General features: G+C 35.7%; 1 protein-coding gene across 1 annotated transcript; it reads left to right on the top strand.

Moving 5' to 3' along the window:
- The first annotated feature begins 2,072 nt into the window (after positions 1 to 2,072).
- LOC145316363 (ATP-dependent RNA helicase vasa-like) lies at positions 2,073 to 17,730 on the top strand. The gene is made up of 16 exons (XM_080156806.1): positions 2,073 to 3,183; positions 3,825 to 3,924; positions 5,026 to 5,103; positions 5,409 to 5,513; positions 6,792 to 6,848; positions 7,876 to 7,948; positions 8,516 to 8,731; positions 9,936 to 10,160; positions 11,104 to 11,155; positions 11,680 to 11,969; positions 12,597 to 12,779; positions 14,054 to 14,099; positions 14,787 to 14,952; positions 15,308 to 15,417; positions 15,841 to 15,979; positions 17,027 to 17,730. The coding sequence occupies exons 1-15, from the start codon at positions 3,138 to 3,140 to the stop codon at positions 15,954 to 15,956; spliced, it is 1,863 nt and encodes a 620-aa protein (XP_080012932.1). The 5' UTR covers positions 2,073 to 3,137; the 3' UTR covers positions 15,957 to 15,979; positions 17,027 to 17,730.
- The last annotated feature ends 131 nt before the right edge of the window (positions 17,731 to 17,861 follow it).

Raw genomic sequence — 17,861 nt, 5'->3', positions numbered from 1 at the left:
TCTGAAAATAACTATAAGCCTACAAAAGTGTTATCCTAAGGTTTGCTCCATTTATCTCAAGTGGTTACTGAGAAACACCCTATAGTAAAATCCACCTGCCCACCCCCCTAAATTAGGGGTTTGGGGGTGGGTGGGTGGTCAGCGATAATTCTAAAATCAAATATAGGCCTACAAAAGTTTTATCCTAAGGTTTGCTCTATTTATCTCAAGTCGTTTCTAAGAAAAACCCTATAGTATGATCCACCCGCCTCCCCCTAAATTAGGGGTTTGGGGGTGGGTGGGTGGTCAACAAAAGTTCTAAAATCAAATATAGGCCTACAAAAGTTTTATCCTAAGGTTTGCTCCATTTATCTCAAGTCGTTTCTGAGAAACACCCAATAGTATGATCCACCCCCCCCCCTTAATTAGGGGTTTGGGGGTGGGTGGGTGGTCAGCAATAATTCTAAAATCAAATATAGGCCTACAAAAGTTTTATCCTAAGGTTTGCTCCATTTATCTCAAGTCGTTTCTTAGAAACACCCTATAGTATAATCCCCCTGCCCCCTCCCCTAAATTAGGGGTTTGGGGGTGGATGGTCAATGATAATTCTAAAATTAAATATAGGCCTACAAAAGTGTTATCCCAAGGTTTGCTCCATTTATCTCAAGTCGTTTCTGAGAAACACCCTATAGTATAATATTTTGTAAAAGAATTTTTTCATTAAGTCAACAAATTTTTTTTTTTATACCTGTCCAGAGAGTCGATCTGGAAGCCTGCAGGATCTGAACCTGGAGGCCTATCCAAAAAATTCCAAAACTTGTAGATAATATATTATATAAAAAACTTTTAATATATTTAAAACTTTCATCTAACTCAAAAGATAAAGCCGTTACACCATGTTTAAGCAAATTTATAAGAACTTCTGTAATGTGATTTGAGTAAAAAAGTACGATTTTTAGTCAAAATTTGGCATATTTTGCTAAATTAACAGTAGAATTTATAAAATAAATTATTTTTTTCAGACTTTCTAATTAAAATACATGTTATCCCGTTTCTAAAATGGTAAAAATTAAGTCATAACTCCTAAAAATAAAAAAGTTATGATGTTTTCAACTGATGAGGTCACGATTTTTAAGCAAAAGATACGCTAGGGCCACTGTGCAACGTAGCATGCTACCTTTTTTAAAAGTTTCGCTGGGTTCCTTTACTTAATATTCTAAAAAAATTTTTTGCTCAATTGAAGTGCAATAACAATAGTTTGTTTTAAATAGGAACATCTAGTGGCAGATTATTGAACTACATAAAATATATTTTTCTAGATTCTCAAAATATGAGTAGGGGTTGAAAAACACACATGAGGTAGCAAGCAATGCTATGATATGGGGTATTTTTTTCATGATGGGGTAGCTTCAAACACTTATATCTGGAGAACGGTAAGAGATAGAGGCCTCTATCTCTTAGGATTCTCCAGATTTAAGCATTTGAACCTACCCCTATCATGAAAAAAATACCCCATATCAAATTTTGGTACACCATGTGCATAAATGGCATCCTTAATTAATCTGAGTTACCACAGTCCAGCAACTAGGCCTCTATCTCTTACGGTTTTCCAGATATAAGCATTTGAACCTACCCCATCATGAAAAAAATACCCCATATCAAATTTCGGTACCCCATGTGTATAAATGGCTTCCTTATATAAATCTGAGTAACCACAGTCAAGCAACTAGGCCTCTATCTCTTATGGTTCTCCAGATATAAGCACTTGAAGCTACCCCATCATGAAACAATGACCCCATATTATTTTTTGGACCTCCATGTGTGATTTTTGCTCCCCATATGTAACATTTTACCCAATAACAAAAAAATGCCCCCTCCCCCCCCCAGCAATTTTTGTACCCCTATAACTTATAGTTTACTATCACCAAGCTTTGTTTTATTCCTTGAAAATTACAGGGATCAAAATTTAAGATTGAGTACAAAATCACATATGTAGTAAAAAATTTGAACCAAAAATGGGTTGACAAACAATCAATGAATCATTTTTTAAGTATTGGGCACAAGTTGAACCATTTCCGTTTCCGGTTGTACGTGTGTACATTGTAAACAATGCGCAGGTAGTTAAATTCATCTCAACGTGGCGATGGTAGTCGGTCACATATGCTTGGACTAAGATAATATTAAGGAATTAAATTAAGTTTTGGACATAACTTTTTTTCAATAACTCAAATGTGCTTTATATTTCTAATTCTATCATTACATAATTACTACCAAATATTAACTTTGTAGTGTTCATATGTGCAATGTCTATTGTTTACGCAAGTAAGGGTTTATTATTTCGTCTAATAAATATCAATTTAACTTGTAAATCTGTCCTAAATTCGTTTAAAGTATTAAAATCAAGCACATTAGTTTTGTTCACTTTCGACTGCTTCTAAATTATCCTTACTTACACTAAAGTAACAGGATGTCTTTGTGATTTTCTGTGTTTTTATGTTTGTTCCGCAGGATCTCGTTAACCGCTGAACCGATCGGGTTCTCCTTAACAGGGTAGCTTATCATAGGTCCTGGGAAGGATTATTACTATTTGGAGTAGGGTTTCACCACCCTCCCATGAGAAATCACTAAAAAATGTATTTTTTTACGTAAATAGACTTGAACGTAACATAGATAAGTAACGTATTACTCGAAAAATACTATAAGTGCCACTAGAGGCCGCTAGGGGCGTAGCCGCTAGTTGTTCATAAACTTTTATGTGTTTTCAGTATTGTGAAAATACTTCTTTTAATTACTTACAGTCCGTAACGCTTTGGGGTCGGGAAAATAGGATTTTGTTCACTGTTGTAAGATTATATATACGACTTGCATTTTTTCTCTACATTGTTTTGTCTGTCTTTCTCTCGTTCATTCTTCTATATACTTAATACTTATCATTTTCCCTCTATTTAGACATGTTTATTTATTTCAACCGAATATCTGGTTTTATTTCATGTTTATTTTATGCTTCATTACTATAGAATGTTCTCATGTATTTTATATTACATTAGTTGAGGCCTTTTTAAAGTTTCGCGTCTAATATAAAAAAAAACTTATTTCAGACCTCCAACTCTCCCTTCCCTTGTTTCATACAATCTCCGTCGAATTAAAACTAGAACAAAATGAGCGATTGGTCCGATGACGAAGGAAGCACTCCTACCCCCTCAGGTTAGTCGATAATCAAAAGGATCATTCTAAAGGGATAAGACAATGGCCGATAAATTGATGTACATCCCCATTAAAGACGCACAAAATTACCCATTCTGTAGATGGAAATTAGAGTGTAATGTAAACGTTTGAATACATAATAATAAACCATCCAATCACAAATCATTTAAGTCTCCAAAGTTGTTAAGCCAACGAAAATGAAAACGTTACTATAAAACTTTTGGGACTAGTGTAATAATCGGCACATTGTCTCCTCTTGTGATTGACACGTTAATTATTTTATTATATTAACATCACTTTGAACTTAGCAACGCGTTCGACATGTCCAAGATAAAGATGGTGGTGACTATTAACATTAACCCAAGAACGTCGAAAACTTCTTGCTCTTTATTTCGGGGTGGGGGAGTGGGTAATCGACTTTGTGCGTGTAAAGCATCAAACTAAGTTACTTTTATTTGGAAGTGGGGGGGGGGGGGGAGTCACGCCTTCTTAACTTATTCAATCCCCAAGGTAGGTATTTTTAAGTCGTAACTAGGGCAAAGTCGAGTTATAGAAACAAATTTTTAAAACTATTATTGCCTGATGGGAAGCGGGTGGTGTTGAATACCCTACATAGCAAACTAAAAGTGTTATCATTTCAGTTCCAGTTCGGTCTGGTGGGGGTGGAGGTGGACGTGGAGGCGGAGCAGGGGGAGGTGGTAGTGGCTGCAGAAATTGTGGAGAGGACGGACATTTTGCCAGGTAAGGTCAAATTAACATGAATTTTTTAGCCCCAGAAATAAGGTTAACATGACCTCAAACTTAAAATATTTTTCATAGGTTAGGCTCTATTTCATTTAAAAGTTTTGACGAATAAGTTTTAAAGAGGACTATCCACGAATAAGAGCAAGTGATTCTATTCATCTTCCAGCATTGACCCATAGTATTTATTTCTGACGAATAAGTTTTTAAGAGGACTATCCACTAACAAGAGCAAGTGATTCTATTGACTCATAGTATTTATTTCTGACGAATAAGTTTTAAAGAGGACTATCCACGAACAAGAGCAAGTGATTCTATTAATCTTCCAGCATTGACCCATGGTATTTTTTTAGTAAATATACTAGGTTTATGTTTAATATTTGCTTTATCGACTAAAAAGTTAGGTTTTACGCTAGTTTTATATGAAAAAAAACTTTGAAATAGTATGCATTTTTTGGTGCATTATCATCGAATGTTTTGATGAGTTCAAACTGTTATTTAAAAGCTTTTACACAAAATAAATTATTGTAATTAAAAATGTATATTTAGAAAAAGGGTTGGTATCTTGTAAACAGTTTCATTAATGTACTTTTGCAATTTACAACATTGGATGCTTTTCTGCAGTGTTATTTTATTTTGTCCTTTGAACTCTACAAAGCATTTGATGCTATTGCTTTAAAAATTGTATTAATTTCAAAGTTTTTTTCCTATGAAACCATGGTGAAACCTAACTTTTTAGTCGATAAAGCAAATATTAAGCATAAACCTATTATATTCACTAAAAAATACTATCACTTGCTCTGGTTCGTGGATAGTCCTCTTTATGTCTAGATCGATCGTTTCAATCTTTAGTGTATTTTGAATTAATTAGTAAGAGATAATACTAAATATTGTTGAAGAGAAGGAAATGCTTCAATATATGTTGCTGAAAGTTGTAGGATTTGTTGATAAGTTCATCCATGGTCAGAGGAGTTAAGTTAGAGGCGGGGGGGGGGGGGGTTCGTTTGTTAGCCAGCTAGTTGGAAGAAACATTTTATTTGGGTATGCATGAATCAAACAAAATTCACGTATACTATATCCATTCATGTAAACCATGTTCAGGGAATGTCCGACCAAGCCCGCTGGTGGTGGAGGTGGCAGTGGGTGCAGAAACTGTGGGGAAGATGGACATTTTGCCAGGTAAAACTACATCAACAGGGCTGAGGGCTTTATCTTAGTCTCTATTAGATTGCGTTAGGTTGTTTCTGTATATTGTTCAAGGATTTCATCTAATATTTAAAAACGCAGTTAATTATCCGAAATACACTTGAAATGTTTTGAATCAAATGAAATAAGAAGTTATGATAACTCTCATATACTTTTCAACTCCCGGAGTTGGTCTTCATCCTTAGTTAATAAAAATGTGACAAACGTCAGTAAATTGACCCAAGGATCATTATTTTAACCTCTTTCTGTTCTAATAATCTCAAAATTTCTTTCTCTAGGGATTGTCCCACGAAGTCCTCTGGAGGTGGAGGTGATGAAGGTTGCAGGAAGTGCAAGCAGGAAGGTCATATGGCCAAAGATTGTACAATTCCTGATAAGTGCAGGTAAGCCCTGCCTAAGGCCCATAACTATTAAAAAGGAGACTATGAACGAACGAGACTCAAGTGATTCTATCCACCTTCCAGCATTGATCCTTAGTACTTTTTTAGTGAACATTTTAGATTTACGTTTAATATTAATTTGGTTTATCGACTAAAAAGTTAAGTTTCACAATGGTTATAAATGCATTTTTTGTTTTAATGTTAAGCTTTTTTGGTGCAATTTGATAAAAATGCTTTGTACAATTGAAAGGACAAAATATAATAACTAGGCAAATGATCAATGATCATCAAATGCTGTAAATTGCAAAAGTACCTTAAATAAACTGTTTACAATATTACAAGTTATCAACTCTTTTTCTAAATATACATTTTTTATCGAAATAAAATTTTTGTGTTAAAGCTTTTAAAATAACAGTTTGATCTCAACAAAACATATGATGGTATTTTATCAGAAAATTCTTATAATTTGAGTTTTTTTTATATTATAATTAAACCATAGTGAAACTTAATGTTTTAGTCAATAAACCAAATATTAAACATAAACCTAGTATATTCACTAAAAAATACTAAGGATCAATGCTGGATTGTGCTTAAAATCATTGTTCTCGTTCGTGCATAGTCATTTTAACTCTAAGCAAAGCTTTTTTAATTATTATTTAGGGTCTGTCCGTCTGAAACTGATATCTATTATCGTGATATATTTTTTTAAGTGATACAAATATACTATTCACAAGAAGTTTAAAAGAAAGTATAATGTTACTACCGAATTATCTCTCTAATAGTCTAAAAAACGTAAGTCCTTAAAAATAAGCAGTAACACGTACCTACGCAGTCAACAATTTTAGGACTTGCAATTATTTTCTGCTCAATTCACTACAAATGTTAATGTTCGTTTGTCCTTCCGTTTCAGAGAATGTAATATGTAATTTACTTGGTTCGTCGGTCTGTCAGTCATAATACTAAATAAAATATTTAAAGAATTTGTGAGAAAGGTTACATTATTTTTCTTCAGTAAATCTTTTCTTTTATACAAATTCTCTTTAAATCTCCGCGTCTGTATTCTTGTTCATGATTTTTTGCGCTTCGCTTATTATGGATGTTGTCATCCTTGTGGTAATGTTATCACTTTTTGTTTAAGAATTTCAGTGCATTTTTGATTTGCGTTACTTACGAGTTATGTAAACATAAATTGGAGTCTTGTTTAATGTTGATCTACATAGTTGTATGCTTCGATTAGAATATTTCAACTACTATTCTTAAAAATTAATGAATGTTTCTCAGGAAATGTGGAGAGGACGGTCATATGGCAAGAGATTGTGAGAAACCCGACACTTGCAGGTACATGCATATTATTACTTTTTTTTAGTAGCGAAGCTACTTTATAATTCACTTCGTTCGTCCGTCACACATAAACTAGGTTGGGAAAAGACGCTCTTGCCTGGAAGTATATAAATTTATATCTCTAAAATACAATTGCACATATTTCATTGTTTTTAATTCAGTAGTAGGTCTGGTTGAAAGTTATTTGCACTGGCAGTCTCCCAACCGCCATCTGGAAACTTCTAAGTAATTTCTTTATGTTAAAGGTTTAAAATGCCTTTACACCAAAAGGGAGAAATCTTTTCTTTTAAAAAATAAGTTTTCATGAAAAATAGTGTTTAAGCTGTATTCAACGACACATTAACCTCAGTTGGGTTGTCCCACCCCCCCAAGAAAATACTTATAAACCTTCCCTGGACCTATGAGAAGCTACCCTGTAAAGGAGAACCCGATTGGTTCAGCGGTTAGCGAGATCCTTCGCTACAAACAGACAAACAAACAAACATCGTTCTACTTTGTATTATAGATTTGTTTGTGTCTCCGTGGTAATTCTAATAGATTTATAACTTCATGTCCAAGGTCTAATATATATTTTTGATAGGGTTGGCAATCCGCCCACAATCCGCCCAATATTTGGGTCGGATTCGGATGCTTACAAAAATTCGCCAGCCCCCCCCCTTTTCTCAAAAAAATAAGCGGATTAATCCGTGGATTGCGGATTCCGGTTATTTTTGGATTTTAGGATTGTGGATTACGGATTAACTAACCTAAAATAAGCATTAAAAGCCACTGCGACAATTAAAATACAAATTTTTTGGATGCCTTATCCACCCTTTTTTTTAGTAAACAATACTTTTGAATACATTTTTTGTTTTTGTCGTTACACATTTAAATAATTTTTTAAGTTCTACAAAAGTCATAAGAATTAACAATCCGAAACCGCAACTTAAACTGCGAATTTCGGATTCTGGGTTTAAAATTTGTCCAAAAATTTGTTGGATTGCGGATTTCAAATTCGCATTGCTAATCTTAATTCTTTATATAGACGTTGTGGAAGTGAAGGCCACAAGGTTGCTGAATGCACAGAGGAAGAGAAGACCAGAACCATTGTCGGTGAGGTAGGATCAACCAATTCGCTTATTATTACTTGGATTTTGCATCAGATTATATTGTACTCTTTATAAAGCTGAACTTGTAGCTGGTTACAGTCCTATCCACCCTACTCCCATTCCCTCCTTTCCTACTGTATGCCCGAGCTGACAAATAAATGACTGGGGAAATAACAACCTAAACTAACGACAGATTTTCTTTGCTCCTACAAAAGTTACAAAACTGAAACTTCTCAATATTCCCTTCATTGTGCACCACAGATAGATCTAAAAAAAATCGGTTGTCGTCTCATTGCTTTTTACTTGCTTTTCTCCTTACAACTTTAAAAGACAAACCTTACTTTTTTTTAAGGTTTCGTGACTTAGTGTTTGCATATTCTCTTTCTTAATTTTTTTATGATAACAAATAATCTTCTTTACAACTCACTTTGTCCGTTTGTCTTTTTCATAATATATTCTGTGCTTTGTTTTATATGGATGTAGTCCTCCTTGTTTCCTTTGTAGTTATATCTCCCGACTTTGAGCTCTTCTCTAGTTTTAAATTTTTCGAAACATAACATTTTAACATTGAATTAGGATGGAACTGAACGTGAAATTTACGTGCCAACTGAAGTTAGAGATGAAGAACTATTCAGCAGAGAGGCCACTATCTCCTCGGGAATCAACTTTTCCAAATACGCCAACATTCCAGTGAATGTTGATGGTGAGAATGCTCCCAAGGGGATTAATACGTTTGCCGAGTCTGGTCTGAGACAGCTGTGCAAGGACAATGTGGCTAAATCTGGTTACGAGGTAAAACTTATTGTTTACAAAAAAAATTTTTAAGCAATCCTCTGTTACAATCATAAGTAGGTTCTTTTTTCATTTATTTCATTAATCCAATTCTTGCAACAAATTGGAGGGTCTAGAACTACTAAGGACTGATTTTTTTTGCATTTAATATTAACTGCTGATAAATGCCACCATCATATTCTTAACAATTAAAAATTAAGGAACTAGATAATGAACGTTAAATTTCATGTAAATCCATAATTAATCCTCCAAAAGAGATTTTTTTGTTTAAATGTTTGGACTAAACTAGTTATCAATTAAAGCGCTAACAGGTTTTAAGTAAACAACAAGAAAACAGCTATAAAACTGTGGGTACCAGTCAGGGACGCTCAGTGGAGGGGGAGGGGGGGTAAAAATTGAAAAAGCTTGAACGTCCTTGGTACCATTTACAATTAATGATCAATGACCCCGTTCCTCCTTTGGATTGGTCTCTAGTGGCACTAAAAATGTTTTTTTTTAATGTTTAAATATGTCTACGTTGCGTTTTACGTTTATGTTTCGTTGAACTCTCTCTATGTTAAATCGAGAAACGTAATTTTATTTGATTTTTTTTATGATTTCTCTTGGGAGAGTGTTGTTACCCTCCCCCCAAATAGTTAAGAACCTTCCCGGGACCTATGAGAATCAACACTGTTGAGGAGAACCCGATCGGTTCAGCGGTTAGCGAGATCCTTCGGTAGAAACAAACACACAGACACAAAAAAAGACAAATAGACATCCTGTTACCTTAGTATAAGGACTAGCGGCTATGCCCCAAGAGGCCTCTAGGTGGCACTTGAGGAGGAGAGAGTCAAATTTAATAACCCAATTTCTTATTTTAAATTTTTAAAGAAAAAGTTTTTAAAAATTTGGGGGGGGGGGCGAAAAATTTCTTTTTTGGGGGAGGGGGGGTGCCCCCTTCTTATTTTTAATTTTAGTTGAAAAAATAAAAAAAAATTGGGGGAGGACTTTTCATTTTTTGGGGTGGTTGGGGGTGTCCCACCCCCCAATAAAATTGTTATAAACCTTCCCGGGACCTATGAGAAGCTACCCTGTTAAGGAGAACTCGATCGGTTCAGCGGTTAGCGAGATCCTTCGGTACAGATACACAGACACACAGACACACAGATATCTTGTTACTTTAGTTTAAGGATTACCTCCTATATCGACAAAAAATATTTTTTAGGTTCCAACGCCTATTCAGAAGCATGCTATCCCTGCAGTGCTGGCCAAGCGTGATCTATTGGCCTGTGCCCAAACAGGATCTGGCAAGACAGCAGCCTTCCTGTTGCCCATTATTTCCAACCTGTTGGAGGCTGGGGCTGAGAGTGGTTGCGGGGACCGGTGTGCGAAACCACAGGCTGTCATCATCACCCCAACCAGAGAGTTGGCCATGCAGATTTATGAACAGGCATAGAAATATTTTATTTCAAATAATCGTTAATTTTAGGGTTTTTAGTAAAAAGGTATCTAGTTCTAAATTATAACGGGGGGGGGGGGGGCTGATGTGCCACTTTTTGAAACTAAAAGTAAAATGCACATGATCTCAGCCCATAAAAGAGTTCTAAAATTCGGCACAGCAGTTTCTCTTGATGTAAACGTTATGGAAAAACGGCGGCGGAACCGCCATTTCCCGCCGAATTTTTTTTTTTGCCTTTTCTCGCCATAATAGACAATTTTCAATCATCTGAGATATACTTTTTTTCTTAAATTCCCTTATATTTTACACTTGCAATTTTTTTTCTCACGTGAAAATATAAGAAAATTTTTTATGAGAAATAAAAGTTTTTCGCAGATGATTGAGAACTGTCTAATTTGGTGAAAAAAGGCAAAAAAATTCAGCGGGAAACGGCGGTTTTCGGCGGGAGCGGCGGTTCCGCCGCCGTTACTTCACAGTTCCATATTGTTCCCCACAAAAGAAACTGTTGTGTCGAATTTTAGAGCTATAACTCTATTATGGGCTTAGATCACACGCGTTTTACTTTTGGTTTCAAAAAGTGGCACATCCACTCCCCCCCCCCCCCTTTTGCAATTTGTCCAACTTGGTTAAATTAAGGCATTTTATAAATGGAAGATTAGCTTAAATGGAAAAATATTTTTATAACTCTTTATTTTATTCATATTATCTTCGACACATTTAGTTTTTTTTTTCACCAAGGAGGGGAGTAAAATGGAAAAAATGTTTACATTTCTATTAATTATATATTTCCCCCCCTCCCCCCCCAACATGTTTTTTTTATTCCCCCTCCCTTTAGCAGGGTCGATAGTGCATAATATACACCCCTGGAATAGTTAAAGGAATTAAAGATGGATAATCTGTTATAAAATAGAATCAAAATGTTTCTTTTTAATAGAGCCGCAAGTTTGCCATGGGATCTATGATTAAGAGCTGTTTAGCTTATGGAGGTAAGTCCAAATTTATTTGTTTCGATTAAGTTTCATAATGTCCTAAATATCGCCGTTACATAGGTGTGCTTGTCAAGAGGCGAAAAAATGGCTTGTACACAGAAAATTTAGGTCGTTTGAAGGTAACAAAGTCGCGGGTTTCGTCGTATTTTCACAGTAGCTGTTGAAATTTTTTCTTTTTCCTTTACATGACCTAAATGTTTTAGCCTTAGGAATGCGTGAAAATAATAGAGAACTAGCGGCTTCGCCAGGAGTCTTCGAAGGGACACTTTGAGGATGTGAGATGAAAGTAAATTTTTTGGGGGGTTGTGGGGGCGAATAGGGTAACTCTGTAAAGGGTGCAATATCCCAATGTTAGGTGGTGTTACCCCCAAAGTAGTTGTGAACCATTTTAGGACCTATGAGAAGCTATACTGTAAAGGAGAATCGTAGCGGTTAGCGAGATTATTTGGTTAACACAGAATTACGAACATCTTGTTACTATTGTAAATGTGAAGTTAAATAAAGAATCAAATTCTGTTTAGGTACAAGTACTGGATTCCAGTTGGGCAAACTGCAGAACGGCTGCAACATTCTGGTGGCCACTCCCGGTCGCCTCCATGGCTTTGTTGAACAAGGAAGGATAAGCTTTGAAAATGTGGAATACTTTGTTCTGGACGAGGCTGATCGTATGCTGGACATGGGATTTGGTCCTGAGATTGCCAAGTGCGTCAACAATCCTACGATGCCTGGTAAAGATGTTAGAACGACTCTGCTGTTCTCTGCCACATTCCCTGAGGATATCAGACGCAGCGCTAAGGAATATCTGAAACCGGTAACATTTACGATAAGATTATAATCCTTATAATAAAGTAACAGGATGTCTGGTTGTCTGTTTGTGTGTCTGTAACGAAGGTTCTCGCTAACCGCTAAACCAATCGGGTTCTCCTTAACAAATTCATAGGTCCTGGGAAGGTTTATAACTATTTTGGGGGAGGGTACCACCAACCTCCCCAGAGTACCTTATAGACAAAAAAAAAAAAAGCCGCCCTGCGGACATTTTAGCTATTGGCTAAAAACATAATAAACACCAGCGAAAAAAATATTTGTGGTAAATAGCTGATTTAAAAAAAAGATTTAAAAGAAAATATTTTACGTGTCCCTAGAGGCATCTAGTGGCGTAGCGGGCTAGTAAAATTAGTAACTAGCGGCTGCGCCCCCAGCCTCTAGGGGCTTTGCCATAAAAGGTAATTTTATAAAAAAAAAGTATTTCTGGTGTTGCATTTTTTGTGAAGTAGTTTTCCCAGGACAATTTTTTTTTGGGGGGGGGGGGGAACTCATTTTAGGGGGTTGGGGTAGTCTCATTCCCCAAGAAAATAGCTTAAAACCACCACAGGTCACCAGTCCCTTTGGTTGTACAGAAAAGCTTCCATCTTACTCACTAATAAATCTTATGTTTCAGGATCGCATCTTCATCACAATTGGTGTAGTTGGTGCAGCCTGCTCGGATGTCAGGCAGGAATTTTTGCCCGTCGACAGGAATGGGAAGAAAGAGGCGCTGCTCAATATATTGAATGCTGATGACAGAAACCCAGAGGAGAGGATCATGGTCTTCGTCAACACGAAGAGACAAGCTGACTTCTTGGTAAGTTTTCATGCTTTCTATATAATTAGCGGCTACGCCCCTAGAGGCCGCAAGTGGCATTTAAATGTTTTTATTATATTTTTAATATCTAATTTGAGAAATGATTTGTCTATGTTATCCGCTGTTAAATTCATGTCTCTACGCAGCGCGACTACGCTAGCGACACTATGCGGTGGAAATATTTCAATTTTGTTTCCTATTTTATTTTGATTACTCTTATAGTAGTTATAAACCTTCCCGGGATCTATGAGAAGCTACCCTGTTGAGGAGAACCCGATCGGTTCAGAGGTTAGCGTGATCCTTCGGTACAGACACACAGACAAAAAAAGACAAACATCCTGTTACTTTAGTCTAAAGCAAATTAATTCGAAACGATAAGAAGACGCATTTAATAATATTTGGCTTTGGATTTTTGTCGAGATAGTAAGCTATTAAGCAAGAAGCGAAGCCTTACTTTATTACTAACCAAACATAAAAAATATACATATAATTCTTAGATGTTGCAACAAATTTCGTATATGATATTCTCCATCCCCTCCTTTTCTAATGGATGAATGAACGTTGCAATAAATGAAGTTTACATTAGTAGCCTAAATTGACGACAAATTTTTTCCTGCCAATTTATTTGTTCTATACCTATTACTTTTGGTTTTAAGTTTATTTAGGGCAAATCTGCCATAAAGGGGGGGGGGGGGGGTTTAATGCAACCATCTCGTAATCAGTGATGAATAATCCTTGGTAGGTCTATTTTCCCTAAATTGAACAAAAAGTTTGAAAAGTAACGGCTGGCGGCTCCGCCGTTTTTTGCCTATTTTCAGAGCAAATTCATCATTAATTACGTAGGAATCAACTTTTTAAAACATATTTTTGGTTAAATTCATGTTAAATGATAGCAATAACCAATTTTTAAATTTCTAGTACCAACAGCTACCGGTTAGAACCGTCTGATAAGGTTTTTGAGCGAGAAAAAGTATTATGTGAAGATAGGTTTCGTGACTTTTTTGCTCTTAAGATAGTAATAAAATGGCAAAACAGCTGAGCCGTTAGCCGTTACTTTTCCAACTTTTTGTATTTGCTCACTGATTACGAGATGGTTGCATTACCCCCCCCCCCTCCTTAGTTTTCAGACCGGTGTATTAATGTTTGTTCACTGACAAAAAAAGTTCTGTCAACATTTGTGATGATTACCTAGTTAATTGGTTTTAAAATGTCCTAATGAAAAGGGAAAACTGCTGAAACTTTGTGTTTGTTCTAAATGGCAAACTTTGATTAAGGCAAGTATGTTGAGTGGTCTGAAGAAGCCTTCAACTTCCATTCACGGTAAGCTTACGTTTTATTTCGTGTTTTTCCTATAAAGTGCCTATCCAGCACAAATTACCCCCATTACATACTTTGCAATAAATACTGCTAACGAGTATCGAAAATAACTCCACCGTAAGAAATAAACGATAAACCAAACATCCACTCCAATTTTGTATGTCTGTTTGTCTTTCCGTTAACGTCCGTTATACCCTAATTCACTTGGCTAACATCCGCGGAAAGCTCTAAATACGAACCGATAATAGTTATTTCTCGCATCGTATTATAAACAGCTTTCCGCGGATATAGAATGTACAATTATAAGATTAAAACCAGTTTTTTAGCCCCGAGATGCCGAAGGCACTGGCTAAAAAAACTAGTTATAATCTAGTATCAAAGATGTAAACATAAATATTAGTTAATCATACACCTCACAATTTTGGTGTAAAGTTTAAAGAAAGTCATCGTTTTAACACGAGTGTATAGTAATTTCTCGCATCGTATTATAAACAGCTGTCCGCGGATATAGAATGTACAGTTATACTGGTTTTTATAGATTGTACAGTTAAACTGGTTTTAATCTTATGATTGTACATTTTTATATTCGTGGAAAGCTGGATATAATACGATGCTAGACATAGTTTTTTCATATGGATAAGAACCGGTTCCTATCCACCGGATTCGGATGAAATAAAGAAAATATATTAGGTGACCGTCAGCAGCGAGAGCGTGAAGAGGCACTGCGTGACTTCAAATCTGGCCGTCGTCCAATTATTGTGTGTACAGCTGTAGCCGCCAGAGGTTTGGATATTCCTCAAGTACAACACGTTGTCAACTTCGATATGCCGAAGGATGTTGATGAATATGTTCACAGGCAAGTTTTATTCCCTTTTATATGAAATGCTAAGCTCTGCGGTACCATTTCCATCCATAAAAATCCATTTGCATGTCTTATAAGGTCTTTCAAAAAGATGGTCTCGTAAGTTTGTCTGTTTATGTGTCTGTCCTAATTTGGTAATTTTTTAGCGGCTGTTAAATAAAAAAAAAAACATTTATTTTATGACTTTAAATATTTATGGAAAATTGTCTGAAATATGATCCTAATGATTTTCAATGGATGACAAACTATTCTGATCCAGCGGATATTATTCTTATTTAAAAATCGTATTGAAAAATAATTTCCAGTAGTTCTAATTGGTCTTAATGAATTTTATGTATTCTTTCTTTAGGATTGGTCGTACTGGACGTGTCGGCAATGAGGGCCGCGCCACAAGCTTCTTTGATGAGTCTAATGACGCCGAGGTTCAGGGTCCGCTGGTCAAGCTGTTGCAGGATTCCGGTAATGAATATATTACTGCTTGGATCTTAAACCAGATTTTCATGTTCTTTAATAAAGTGATTGTTGCAGCGGGCTGAAATAACTATTCTCTCTTCAACTCATTATACCCCCATCCCCTCTCATCCTACTGGATGAACAAACTGACCAATAAACTAGCAAGCTAATTTGATCACAATTTTCCCCTGATGTATCCACGTAAATGGATTTATTAATGCTTGGACCTTACACCAGATATTAATGTTCTCCAATAAAGTGAAACTTGCAGCGGGCTAAAATAACTATTTCCCCCTTCCACCCCTTTTTACCTTTTTCACTCTTCTACAGGATAAACGTTCTGACCTATAAATGGGGTATGTTAGCAAACAAAATTGACAAAAAATATTCCCAGGTCATATTCATGTATATTCAACATCCATTATTCAGGTGTTGAAGTGCCCGCCTTCCTGACTGGCGGTGGTGGAATGGACGGCTTTGGAGCTGTCGGCGGTGGTGCACCTGTTGGAAAGGCTGGCGCTGCTAACGACGAAGAGGACTGGTAAATCAGACTTGTTCAGATGAACAGGTGAATTAATTTTTAACGGCGCTTAGCAGCAAAAACAAAAAACATAGGCTCAACATGTCACATCAAGGCTCACTAAGATTGTTTAAGAAATTGTTTGTCTACTGCAGGGGGTGGGGGAGGGGGTTAAAAAACCAACCGATGAATTTAACATCACTTAATAAAATCTTATATAATACAAGGAAATACAAGGATAGTATATGTTAAAAGGGGGGGGGGGTAGATGGGCTTTGTCTAATGCTCGTCCTATCGTCTTAAAAAGGGGTAAATGTCATCTTTAGCAGCTTCACATTGTTCATGCAATCGAAGGGTTAGCATTGTTTGGGTGGGATGTGACCTTGTCTCGCCCTACGATATTACAAAATGTCTCAAGGCGTATTAAGCTAGTAATCTATCTTAAATACAGTGTGTTTTTTTTATGAGAACTTTTTTGAAAGCAATTTTACCCCACTTGTAGTTATCAGAATTTAATGATTAATGGCTTATTTTCTTCGTTTTTTAAGGGAAATTATGAAACAACAAAAAAATTTACAGTTTTTGTTGAAAAAGTACAGTAAAGTTGAAAATTAAAAACTTAGGTGTCAACATCTAAAAATGGTTTTAGCGCATTTTTCTTATGCTCAAATAATCAAACTTTTGCAAGAATGGCTGCTAAACACTTCAAAGTTGAGATATAGAGCTAAAAATGTATACAGATACAATTAGGGACATGTACTAGAACATATCAAAGTTTGAAGGTCATATCTCAACCAGGGAGGGAGTACTGGCCCCTTAAAGTCGACTACAGAAAATCCATTTTTTTAAGAAAAATGCGCTAAAACCACTTTTATATGTTGACACCTAAGTTTTTAATTTTCAACTTTACTGTACTTTTTCAACAAAAAACTGTAAGTTTTGTTGTTTCATAATTTCCCTTAAAAAACGAAGAAAATAAGCCATTAATCATTAAATTCTGATAACTTTAAGTGGGGTAAAATTGCTTTCAAAAAAGTACTCATAAAAAAAACACACTGTATATGTGGTTATTGAATGTCTTTTTCTTGATTTCAGGTCCAGTCACAATGGTCATCTATCGCCTGTTCTACAACATTTTTATTTCAACAGTTTGTTTCGCATTCATATAAAGAAATGGGAAGGGAGAGAAAATAAGGATTATATTATCCATTATTTCACAAAGCTTTCTCCCTTCCCTACAATATAGGCCAAATTTTTATTGTATGGTCTTTACTACTACTATTTGGTTGATAACCTAAACCAGTTTAAAATCTGCTCGTATTTTATTTTTGTAAACTATGTCTTGATTCATTTTTTTTTGGCTCTATGAAATACGCTCGAGATCAATCATTTCATCTTTTGTTTGATTCTCCCCAACAATGGACTAGCCTGCAATGTGCAACTATAACAAGATTTTTGTGGTCGAAAGAATATTGGGGGACAACCTCCCCCCTTTAACGGAAGAATATTTGGGGAACAACCTCCCCCTTCTATAACGGAAGAATATTTGGGGGACAACCTCCCCCCTTCTTCTTTACATGAAAGAAGTATTAGCGCTAGAAGGGGGACAACCTTACCCCCTTAAAAACGACCTCTATAGTTGCGCTAGTATTGTTGGGTTCTCTATTATGGCTGTGATTACATTTTTATATGAAGTATGTAAATTGTAAATATTTTTTGTTATCGTTTGACATGTTTTATTTGTAATGTATCACGTATTGTAGTAGAGAGAGCGTATTTAATAAATTTTGTTATGTAAACCTGTTAAATTTTTAGTTTATATGTCGACTATGGTTAACATTTTGCGACACAAGCAATTTTTACTATGTGTTGTTAAAAGCGAAGCCTTTCTATCATTAGGGTCTGTCCGTCCGAAATGAATAGCTTTTTT

The sequence above is a fragment of the Acartia tonsa genome, chromosome 4 (assembly GCF_053477335.1).
Source record: "Acartia tonsa isolate MP-2025a chromosome 4, ASM5347733v1, whole genome shotgun sequence".
NCBI lineage: Eukaryota > Metazoa > Arthropoda > Copepoda > Calanoida > Acartiidae > Acartia > Acartia tonsa.
Note: the sequence above shows the minus strand (reverse complement) of the source record. Positions and strands in the feature narration are given on the sequence as shown.